This window comes from Aptenodytes patagonicus, chromosome 6, assembly GCF_965638725.1.
Source record: "Aptenodytes patagonicus chromosome 6, bAptPat1.pri.cur, whole genome shotgun sequence".
Classification (NCBI taxonomy): domain Eukaryota; kingdom Metazoa; phylum Chordata; class Aves; order Sphenisciformes; family Spheniscidae; genus Aptenodytes; species Aptenodytes patagonicus.
The window spans coordinates 49,427,709-49,440,617 of NC_134954.1; the positions used below are offsets into that span (position 1 = coordinate 49,427,709).

Consider the following 12,909-nt stretch of genomic DNA (forward strand, 5'->3'; position numbering starts at 1 on the left):
GGCCTGTATCAGAAATAGTGTGGCCAGCAGGAGTAGGGAAGTGATCGTCCCCCTGTACTTGGCACTGGTGAGGCCGCACCTCGAATACTGTGTTGAGTTTTGGGCCCCTCACTACAAGAAGGACGTTGAGGTGCTGGAGCGTGTCCAGAGAAGGGCAACAAAGCTGGTGAAGGGTCTGGAGAACAAGTCTTATGAGGAGCGGCTGAGGGAACTGGGGCTGTTTAGCCTGGAGAAAAGGAGGCTGAGGGGAGACCTCATTGCTCTCTACAACTACCTGAAAGGAGGTTGTAGCAAGGTGGGTGTTGGTCTCTTCTCCCAAGTAACAAGCGATAGGACGAGCGGAAATGGCCTCAAGTTGCGCCAGGGGAGGTTTAGATTGGACATGAGGAAAAATGTCTTTACTGAAAGAGTGGTTAAACATTGGAACAGGCTGCCCAGGGAAGTGGTTGAGTCACCATCCCTGGAGGTATTTAAAAGACGAGTAGATGAGGCACTTAGGGATGTGGTTTAGTGGGCATGGTGGTGTTTGGTTGACGGTTGGACTCGATGATCTTAGAGGTGTTTTCCAACCTTTATGATTCTATGATTCTAAGTTATTAAATATAATGTGGCAAGAACATGTTTAGGAACAGAATGATTTAAAAAATACAATACTAGAAATTTTTTTAGCTTTTGGTAAAGCAAGCATCTATAATTCCCAAAATATGTTTTCAGGCTGCATTCAGACCAAAAGAATATTGTGATGAATAACAACTCTGCTACATCTGTGCAACCTAATGTGCTTTGCAGACAATGATAGTATCACTGTAAAATGACACTGAGTACCTTGTAACACAATTTGCTATAAAAACATGCAACAAGTTCTGGTTTTTGAAACTCTAGGTTGGCATAGATTTTATACACATGCATGTGATCACCACGCGTTTGGGTATTTGCTGGGCACTTTTGTGGTACAGAGTCATCAGAATTATTTTCTGTTTGTTTGATTTTTTGTCATATGAGATTTTTCTGCAAGGACTAACTTTCTCCATGAAATCAAGAGTCATTATATAACTTGTAATATGTGACAAAATGGTAAAACACTCATAAAAATATTGCCAGGTTCACATGGAAAACTGGGGGGGGGCGGAACCCACCACAAAACCCCCACTATACGTAGCTATGGTACCATTCCATGTTATTTGGAAAATTTTAGAGTAGAAATTAAGATCATCATTTCAAATAGAAAGACAACTAACTGCATTAGTGCTTCAAAACTCTCCATCTCTATTTTATTAAGCAATTATTTAATTTGTCTGATTCTTTAATGTTTTATCAAGATAAAAGCAGACACCAGTTATTACTGTGTATATATTAGAAGTAATCTCTTTAGCAATAGGAAAAATATAATATCAGTTTTTTCTAGTAACACTAAATCTACAGTTAGAATTACTTTCCCTTCAGGAATCCTTTTAGTGTCCAACTTATTTTCTGGTTAAAAAAAGTGAATATTCTACATTGATTTCAGAGTGAAATGTAGTTTCCAGAAGTCTTCAGTTTTATCACTTCATACAGTTAACTATTTTATCAGTTTATGTGAGAAAATATGGAAATGATTGTGAAGAACACTTCAGATTATGTTCAGGAAGAACTCTTAGGAGTGCCTTACACAATACTTGGCTAATTAATTACTTACATGCTTTTCTGTAGCTTGGTCATTGCTTAGAGCATAGCTGATGTCTGCTGTCATTTGTCTAGTTCCCACATGCCAAAACTGAATGTTTCCAAAAAGCAATTATGGGCTTTAAAACATTTTATTTACCCTGCTGCAAAAATAAAAGTAGATTTTGGGTAGTGTCTTTCCCATACTGTCTGAATGGCCATGACAATTTCTTATGGCATTTTGTTAGAAGTAATAAGGGCATTGATAAACTAGTCTTCAACTACATTGGGATTTCTGTTAGGATCTAAAGTGGTGTAAATGAATCTTCTCAGGTAACATTTCATATGTATACTGTAGCTTTGAGGGTATGGTGAAAAGTTTCTTTGTAATAGACATGCAGAGCAAGTGTAAGTGCTCTCATAGAGAGTAAGATAGTAGAAAGTTCTGGTATCTGAACAGTTTCACACAAAGAAAATACACGTTTACTTACATGTTGCATTGAGATGAACAAGACAAATGATTTGCTTAAATTGTTCAGAGGCTAACAATCCTAAGAAGGATTTACAGCATTAACACCTTATTTATGTGACTGGGCTGAGAGAAGGAAGGAGAATGGTTTATTATGTTGTCAAGTTAATATCTTGAACCTCACTTTGCTAAGAGGTGAAACCACTGAAAACATTATCGCTATCTTGTACAATAATCAAGACCAAAGATAAAACCAAGGATTCATAATTGGAAAAAAAGCCCTCAACCCTCCAAAACATTAAATGGACACACACACACAGAGCCCCAAGATTTGAGAGTAGAGGAGAGGCAGATTTAGGAAATCATATTTCAATGGGGATATCAGCTGGCACTGATTAACTGCTTGCTGTTACATTTCTGTGTGTATTGGAGGTGCTTGGCATGGTAAAAAAGAACTGCTAGCACCACTTTGTGGCCAAATAACTTTAGAGATGAAGAAAAGTAGTATTCTAAATTGTTTGCACTTTGTCTAGTTTCTGCCACTTTTCAGGACTGAACAATGCTGGAATCAGTCCTCCTTTTAATAAGGATTAGTAGCAAGATGGAGAGTACTTCTCTGTTTTATGGCTCTGCATGCTTATTGGGTCTGGAGTAGCCATGCTAGGTAATAACATGCTCTAATGAGGTTTCAGGATGGTTCTTAATGACCAAATTAAATATCACTATCAATTAGTAATATTAATTGCTGTATTTGTTGACATTAACATAAGGATTGAGAGTATTGTATTTACCTGCTTTTTTTCCCCAGATCTCACAGCTAATGTTTAGATATATGGAAAAGTTATTTCACAGTTAAATGTCTTTCTGGAGCTCTCCTCTGTCTCTGGCCTTCCTGGATGGCCATGCTCCTTGACCGTTCTCTGCATGGATGCAAACTCAGGCTATTCAGCTCTTCTTGCTGTTTTTTCTGAGACTGGCATTCCGTTGAGGAGTTTGACAAGTATTGCATTTCATCTGCATAGCAGATGTTTTAATGCACTCCTGTATTTTGATAGCTAGAACAAAGCATGTAAAGAAAGATAATTTTTCTTTATGAGCAATTTTATTTTTACCTAAACATTCCTTTCGTGTGTGGCAGATGCAAATCTACATTCATCTGTCAGGTTCTTCTCACTGTCTGATATTCCTGTAGTGCCATCTCACTGCCTTGGGAGAGTGCTCCTTTTCTCTCTCCCCCCCCCCCCCCGTTAATGGTTTGGGGGGGGGGGTTGTTGTTGTTTTTTGGTAGGTCCGTCTCTGTCCTGGCATTATCTTTTAACATCTCTCAACTATTTTCTGGGAGGTGACTGACTTTGAATTACTTTTTCCTCTTTCTGTCTGTTGATTCTAACAACTCACTGTTAAATACATTGATATACCCATCCACTGAACTTCCCAACAGACAGATCATGTGGTAATTGTCCTAGCAAGTCACAATCCTTTGCAGCTGTATTAGTGCACAGTTTTATTTGTAATTTGAGGGAATGATACGATTATATTGGTAGTTAGTTATACTGCAACATAGTTATTGAAGGTAAAAGCCTTTCAGATATTCACAGGGGCTAAATTATCAATGTACCAATGTATCCAATGAATCAATTACAGGCAGAAGTTGGGCTCGAAAAAAGTTCAGTTGTGAACATTTTTGCAGTATGAGAGAAGGGGTTAATTTATCATATATTCTGAAAACACATATTTTTATACTTAATTGGCTTGTGGTACTTTATCTATTATATGGATCACAATCTGAAGTCAAATAGATGTGTTTCAAGGTTTTCTCAGCTTAACCCTAGAATGTTCCAGTGAAGACAGTTTTACACAAATTCTCAGGTTTTAATCCAAAGTTACTATTTTTAAGTAAGAAATGTTTATGGTATAGACCAAAAAAGCCTATTTATCCCACAATAGTTGTTTAATAACAAGATAAAGTTGTAGGTATTTCTACTTCCCCCCCCCCCCCCCCCCACCCCGGCTTGTGCTGGATATTTTTGAAGGCAGAAAAATTTCAAAACTTTTCTTAAAGCCACAATAATTTTACCTCATCAGTTTTAACACTCTTGAAAAATATCTGATTAATCCAGGGACCTAGAAAGAGCTCATTTTCCTTGCCAAACGGAATAGTGAAAGTAAGTGTTTAAAAGACTTACTACTGTGAGGAAAAGTAAGAATAGTGACATGAGCTAAGGAGACACACTGAGTATAGCCACATACAATGCAATGTGTCTTTAATAGGTCAGAGGAATTCAGAAGCATTTCTTGACAAATTGAAAAGTCAAGGTAATAGTAGGTTTTGTGTTCCTTTCAGGGAAAATGACTAACAAATATTTTAGTGCTGACTGGCAGACTTTTACGAATTTAACATGTAGAAGGCTGAAGGACAGAAAAAAATGACAAAGATTTTTCCACTGAGTTTGTATGTCCTGTTAATGGAAGGTATAGGTTTTTTATGTGTAGAAACATTTCCTTATAAATAGAAAGCTGAAAATGAAATTGTCGCTAGCTATTTTATAGAAAATTGAACCAATTTTGAGTAACGATCAAGTAGGATAGCAAATGAATCTAACTACATTTAATACCCTCAGACAGTGTGCAAGGTTGTAATGTCATGGAATATTGTAAACTATAAATTATTATAATAAATTGGTTTTTTGAGCTTGTGTGAAAGGTTAGAGAAGAAGCTTGCCTCAGTATAAATGAGGCAGAGTTTAACCTGTGCTTCAAGATTACCTAAAAGCTGCTATTGGACACCTTGTACCAAACAGATTTATGAATGTTGTTGCAGTGAAATCCTCTTATAGGAAATAATTTCACTACAAGTTGAGTAATCTTTATAATTAGCCTTGCCTGCTGTAATTATAATTTACACATTGCGATACACTGAAAAAATTCAGAACTTTTTTGTTTTTCTGTATCTGTTTCTAAGCTAACTATAGACAATTTCCTTTCCTGTTACACAAAAAATATGCGTTTTTCATTCTTGCATAAAATATTATTTTTAATTATTATACAAATAGCGTATAGTAACAAAATGAAGATGCACATATTCAACTGCACTTTCTTTGCCTTTTATCGGTTAATTATTGTTAGTCCTAGTTAAAAGCTCCCAACTGCAGTGTTGTTTTCTAATTCTCATTAGCATCTATATATTTAAATGTAGGTGAAATTTTGATTAGAATCTGACCATGGAATGCATTTGGTGCCAGTCATTCCAGCTGCAAGTATTGGAAGACGATGACATTGTGGTGCTGATTCAATTGGATATCGGGGGTCTGCACCTTATTCATACATAGGCCAATTAAGCTGTGTGTGTGGAGAGACCTCCTTAATATTTTTTCCCAAGATAAATTCTTCAGGTAAAAAGGAACAAATACAGCACAGCAGACCGTAATTTTTTCAAAATCCTCATTCTTGCTGAATATTACTTAGGGCAGAGAGACAAAGACAGGACTTTATGAAAGGGGAATTGTGCATTAAATAATACAGTGCAGGATTTCACTTAATTAAAAGTACAGGCTGAAGATTATTGCATCCAGATTGCAGAAGTGGTTGTTATTTTAATGTGAAAGAAAAATAAAACAAAAAAATCAAGAAAGATTTTGCTATAGCTGTTTATCAGGAATAGACAAAATGAAAAAAATTGAAAAAAATTTGCTTTTATTGTGCCCCAGATTAATATATTTTTATTTCCCTAGGAAGCTGAAAGTGTCCAGTTCAAGTCCTCAAGGAATACTTATATGGGTGGGTTTTTTGAGTGTTTTCTTGGGAAGTGGTGCAATTTCATTTCAGGATATTCCAAAACAGCAATATTTTTTACAAGCATACAAGAAAATATAATGGGTAGCGTTTGGCCTTCAGGTGTTTGTTTGTGGAAGAGCTGAACTTGAAAAATCTTTGAGAAGGCTTTTCATAAGGGTTCTGTTATGGCAGGAAAGAAGGCTTAGCATGAGTGAGACAGGTTTGCATCTTTGTAGGCATACAGTGCAGGTATATTGAAGTATAACCAGAACTCAGTTCTCGATGGGATTCTGGCACATCTTTCTTTTTCAAAATGAAGCAAAGCTAAATTTGTTGAAATATGTGCAATTAGTTTTCTTACCAAACCACTTAGAATCTGATTGAAACATTTTGACACTATTGAATTATTTTATGCTGACCTTTTTTTTTTTTTTTTTAATTGTTAATACTATAATAAACGTGAAAAGCAAAAGTAGATCTAACATGAAAAAGCTAAATAAGGCATTAATGAAGATTTATAGATTTTTACAGCTGCTTAGGTCAGGTCTTCCATGGCAGAAAGATGAAGAGTATTCACCACAGTGGAAAAATGACTTACAAACTCAGTAGGATTGTCATAATTTTCCTTTTTCTATTCGTCAGATTTTCAAGATGAAGGAATATGTTGCATTGCACAGAACTAGGATACTGATCAAATAAATCTGTAATCTGGGACGTTTCTACTACTTCAGTGAAGGTGTTAGCAGTCCTTTTATGTTTATTAGCATGAAGTCTTTTTTAAAATTTTTCTCCTCAAAAAGCTTACTTAATACCCAAATTAGCTTTAATATCCTTTTAAACTGGTTTTAATTTAATGAAAATTTGCTTGTTAAAATCACATTTAGAGTCTCATTTATCATATAAAACGTGCATCCTTTTTTTCCTCAACTTTGCTAAAATATTTGTCTCTGTTATAACTTGCAGCAGTTAGTACCACAGACTGATTCACACAGAAAGGTTCATCGCTTAATATACCGTGGTAGTTGTTTTTTGAGAGAGATTGAAGTTATTTGTATATAATTCATGATTTTGAGACTTGTGTTGCAATGTATTGACATCACACCAGGCATCACATTCCTTATTCCCAGGGGTTTGTTCATATTTTAAAATTACTTTTGTTACTCATGTCAATACCCTCTGTTTCAGCTTTAGTTCATGTGCTGTGAGGCTGCAGAAATGAATCCAAAGTTCAAGTCAAGAACATACAGGCATGGTCTGAATGCATGTGTGTTCCATTTTGAGATGTTTTTCAGTGACCTGTGAGTAATGCTAGATCTTTTTCCTGAACTGTTCAAGTTAATCTAAAATGCAGCAAGGAAATTAGTCCTTTCCGATGGAATTGCCATGTACTATTTAAGTTTGGCTATGTTGGGCAATGGGTATGCTGGGAATTGTAGGGTCTCTCTCACTTGGTTGTTGTTGTTGTTCCAGATCTAGTCCGTACCAATAGGGAGGGAGAGATAACTGCATCTGGTGGAGAAGTCTATGTAAAATAAGTTGCTGATCTTTTTGAACAAGTGTTTTCACCATATCAGTTGTTGTCACAACAATGGACAATGTCAGAAAAGGAATGCACTGAACTACACAGACCGAAATAGGTCTACTCCCACTTATTGTACTTCAAAGAAAGATAAAGCAGCATGGTGGGACTCTATGAGGGAATTAGAATTGCTGCTATTTGTGAAAGATCTGTGAATAACCAGATTACTTCTTTAGGGAAAAGTTCCAAAACAGCGTCTTTCACTAGCAATAACTTAACTAAAAAGAAACAACAAATGTGAGGCTAACGTCCTTTAAGCATGCTGAAAATAAAAGACCCTACCCTGTAATCTTGTTGTGCCATATGCACACTTTGGAGTGTTTTAATGAAAAAATTTCTGTCTTATTTTTAAATATTTTTCTGTCTGCTTTACCAGACATTTGATAAAAATCTGTGGAAGGAAATGCTAAATGAATTTCAAAAAGGTTCTTCTCTTATTTAATTCATTACCAGGAAAAGTGGAGGAAATATGCTACCTAAGGCATTGGAAATTGCAGTGTATTATCAGATGCTCCTTTTGTTTTGAACAGCATAATATGGCACCAATTTTAAGTGTCAACAAGCACAGCAGGGATAAAGTACACTGTGTAACAGTTTTACTACTTTATAGTTTTCTCTATAAAAACACAGCAAAATCAAAGAAGCAGCTAAACAACAAAGCAGTAGTTGCAAGACAGGAAGAGATGACATGGTGTTTTTCTCTTGACTCTTAAAGTAAAACTCCTTTCCGTTTGGGCTGTCTAGTCTGATACGCCTTTCAATACCTCTTTATAACCTAAAGAAGATAGTGGGACTGAATACTGTAATAGCATTTATCACAGGTAAAAAAATGTAGGTAAAAAAGTTTTGTTCATGAAGATTTAATCCCTAAATTTCATGTATCATTTGGGTCAGTACACTAGAAGCACAAGTCAGTTCAGTATGAGTAGTTGAAAAAAGAAATAGGAGTCAAATAGACAATCAGTTCTGATTGGCTAAATATGCTTCCAAGTGGTGCAATGCAGACAAAATACCTATATGCAAACTTGTACTGATTCAACTGAATCCATTTTAAAGCACCTTAGTTTTAAAGTACCTAGCTCAATTAAGCGTCAGTAATGTTTCTGACTCTGTGGCTTGAAATTCTGAAGTATGATCTTCCTTTTTAAAGCATCTCTTTGATCTGTCACTGCCACTAGAAAGGTTCATGGTCAAATAAGGCAGAGACGTGCTTTGAACGGACTTGTGTTTTTGTGTAGGAAATCAGGGAAAATGTACAATGGAGAGTGTCAAGGATGATAGCACACCTCACTATAAGGGAGAGTCATTTGATTTAATTCATTACCAGACAGCTCTCAGCAGAAATTGTCTCACTGGAAGCAGCTATTATCTAGGCAATATTTTAATTTGTTCTTGGTTAAGTAGTTGGACTTAAGGGGCTGTTTGTCATGGGAGTGTGATCTTACCCAGTAGAAGTTTCTTGTCTTTATGTTATCCAGACCATTTTTCCCAGCAGACACACTAGTAACTGTTCTGCCTGTGAAACTGTGTCAAAGAATGTAGAATGCCAGCACTGAAAACTCTGTCACTAAAACCATAATTTGCTGAGAAATCCCTCCTAGTAGAAATACTGTTTTAAACGGTGATAACTTTCAGGCCTATAAATGCGATACATGTTTTCCAGTATTTATATTATTATTGTGCAGGTATATTACTTTTCTATGCGTAGTTGATTAAAGCGGAATTTTTCCTGTTAGAAATGGAATTCCACTGTGGAACAACTGGAAGCCGAAGCACTTAAGATCTTGCTTTCGGAGGACTATACAGAAAAAGAACACCTAAAGCTTTCAAATCAGAAAATCTGTCTGTTGCGAGAAGAAGTGTGCTTCCGTATGGAAGAAAGGAAAGCCCTGCTACAAGAGGCTAATGACTTTTTTCATACTGCTGGCAAGGTTGGTAAGAAGCCAAATCTGTAACAATAACCTGATAATACAACTGTCAGTGTGCTCTTGAAGGCTGATATACATGGGATTATGCAAAGAGTTTGCTAAAAAATTTGGAATGGAAAATTACAAATCTGATTACCCTTTATATATGACCTTTCACCTCAAAATTCTATCCAAAATGGCAAATGCATTTTAAAAAATTTCTTTTTTTAAAAAAACAGTATATTGAGAAGAACACTCAGTTTTCAAAATAAGGCATTTGGGAAATATCTGCCAAAAACTGGACTTTAAGACCATGGGGTCTGTCATGATGGCATAATGCTGTATGAAGATATAGGAGCTGCTCTAAAATACCCAAACAGTTACAGGCTAGGATGGATACCAGAAATGATGTCTATACTTGCAGTGGTCTCCACAGGGGCTAATTAATAATCAGACATGAGAAAAATCAAGGACAATATAAAATTCCTCATATCAGGCACGTCATATACTACATGGTCTAGACATGATGTAATACCGAAGTAGCCAGTTAAAAAAAGCACAAAACTCCCTTAGTCATAGCACAAATGATGAAGGAAGGCCCACACATATACTGAGGTCAGCAAGATAATGTGTAGGCAATAATTTCCATCACTGATGTGCTCATGTGGAGAAGCAGTGATTCAGATTCCAGAATCAGATTCTTGCAGCTCTCACAGGAGAACGCTAAGAGGGGCCTACCTGTCTACTGAATTCTATACATTGCTTGTTTTGTGTGGGTTGTGTTTAGGTACAAGCAGCCTTGACTAGTTGCAACAACTAAAACACTAGTATGTCTGTTTAATTTTCTGTCTTTTCCTGATCTTATGTGATGAAAATGGGTAAATCATTGATGACCAAAAAAAGGAATATTTTAAAACTAAATGTTTACTTTTTCAAACATCAAGTCCAGTAATAACTACTTGTATGAAAATTATTTTCATAAATTTGGTCATTAATTTTTGTTAAATCCTACTTATAATACTTTTTTCTCTATAATATAAGCTGTTTATCATAATTGAATACTTTAATATGCTTTCAAGTGTGTTCTGTTCATAATTTCTTTTTGGGTTTTTTTTGTTGACTTTAATGTCAGCATGAAAAGAATATTCTTGTAGACTTTCTCTTCAAATCCCTATCGCAAAACAAAAATATCGGATTTTTTTTTTTCTTCAGTCATCTTCTGAAGTTTTTAGACTAGTCAACATGTAATCTTATGTAGGTTAGTTTACTTTTTATATTCTTACTGGCTCAAGGCCTAAGATCTTAAGTCTTTTTCAAATGGTATGATAATACAGGGTAGTACTTAATCGCAGTTAAAAATAGATAATGAATTTTTAAATTAAACTGATTCAAGTGGGAATTTTAATAGGTCTCCAGTAAACAAATGTTGTAAAACTTATTGTTTAAGTAAAGAAAAAAGACTGGAATAAAAAAAAACAGACTGAAAAAAAAAATCACTATATGGGAGTACAATACAGTCAAAGAAATTGTCCTGGTTTCGGCAGGTATAGAGTTAATTTTCTTCCTAGTAGCTGGTACAGTGCTGTGGTTTGGATTTAGGGTGAGAACAATGTTGATAACACACCGATGTTTTAGTTGTTGCTAAGTAGTGCTTACACTAGTCAAGGACTTTTCAGCTTCCCATGCTCTACCGACTGAGAAGGCTGGAGGTGCACAAGAAGCTGGGAGGGGGCACAGCCAGGACAGCTGACCCAAACTGGCCAAAGGGACATTCCATACCATGTGACGTCATGCTCAGTACATAAACTGGGGAAAGCTGGCGGGGGGGCCGCTGCTCAGGGCCTGGCTGGGCATAGGTCAGCGGGTGGTGAGCAATTGCATTGTACATCTTGCTTTGTATATTATTATTATTATTATTATTATTATTTAATTTAAATTATTAAACTGTCTTTATCTCAACCCACGAGTTTTTCTCACTTTTACTCTTCCAATTCTCTCCCCCATCCCACCGGGGGGGGCGGTGGGCATAGTGAGCAGTCAGCTGCGTGGTGCTCAGTTGCTCTCTGACTAAAGTGAAACCACGACAGAAATGCATGTAGAAAGGAATAAAATAATAATGGAATAATAGGCATACTAGAAATGACTTGGGATTCAGCCACATTCAGTCAGGTAGAATTAAAATGGTGAAAGTGTGCATTTACATGGAAACAAAATGAGTCTTCAGGAATCCAGTGTCTCTTCTTGGCTGTAAAATGTTTCCAGTTAAATCTAAAATATTTAGAGGCTTGTTACTGAAAGTGTATTCACTTGTATTGCTTCTGAGCCTTTCTCTTTTGAGAGACTAGGTTGAATTTGGAATTAGTCTTTCCAAAAATTAAATTATCCTCTGAACGGTTTTCCTTGGTATAAGCAAAATAATTATAATCCAGTTTGTAGTGGATGTGTGCCCATATAATAAAAATCAAAACCCTATTTGGATGCTAATTTGGCACTAACTTGTACTGTCTTCTAGAAACTCATCAGAGAGGTGAAAAATAAGTTGAGTAAGAAGATTTTTTCCCTCTTAAGAGGTAGTGCTGTAAAATCTTGAAAACATTCAATTTCCCCCAAAAATGTTACAATGTTGAGATGGGAAGAGGATGGCACAGTTAATTTAAAAGTTTTCAACCTAAAATCAAGGTTGGGCAAACTCATGGGAACAGCTGATAGAAGAGCTGATTAATAAAGAATTGAGGGAGCTTAATATCATTAGTTCAAATCCATTGATATGTGTCAGCTTAACAATAGGTTTTTATGAGAAGATCAAATAAGGATCAATAAAGGTGGAAATAGTGTTATAACAGACTTCTGTAAGGTTATATTTCTGCTATTTCATGTGTTGATGGTGAAAGTGAATGATACAAAATCCTCAAGCCACTTGAAGCTGATTCAGAGCCAAATCTGTTTTAAGCCTTAAAATGGGAAAAGTAGTAGGGATTTTTATCAACAGATGAGCTTCCAGTGGAGTACTGTGGATTGATTGCTGGTATTTTTCTGCCTATATTATTTGTAATTTATGTAAGAGTAGTAGGTAATAAAGACAGGCAATCTATAAGCACCTATATGGGCAAGGAAAGTTTAATAGCATATAATTTTTCTATCCAGCAGACAACAAAATCCACAGACAGATGTCAAACTTTGCCAAATTCCAACTAGTAATAGAGCATATTTTTTAAACAGTGAAGAAATGAGCTATTGGAACAATTTACCACAATTGTATTAGATCTTCCATAACTGCAAACTGGATGATATTCTTTAGTTAAAGCAAGAAGTAATTTAGTAATTTCTTTGGCTTACCATATAATAAAAGTAAGTTCTGTTATTGCATTCTAGTATTAATACATGACAATTTGTTAAAGGAAATTTATTTGAGTTAGCACAGAAGGATTAAGCAAAAAACCCTCTATCTCGTCAGTTCTTGATGTCAGTAGAGAACTTATTCAAGCCTTTTCCAGGTGTGTGCTATCAGATCAGAGACCTATCTTGGTTCTCGATTTTGT

The 12,909-nt window shown here is 35.7% G+C and overlaps 1 protein-coding gene across 1 annotated transcript in view; it reads left to right on the plus strand.

The window, feature by feature from the left end:
- Window positions 1-12,909, plus strand: part of CCDC141 (coiled-coil domain containing 141) — a 110,147-nt gene that overhangs the window by 40,610 nt on the left and 56,628 nt on the right. The window contains exon 7 of the mRNA XM_076342516.1: window positions 9,200-9,394. Within this exon, the coding sequence (XP_076198631.1) occupies window positions 9,200-9,394 (195 nt within the window). The remainder of the gene's footprint in view (window positions 1-9,199; window positions 9,395-12,909) is intronic.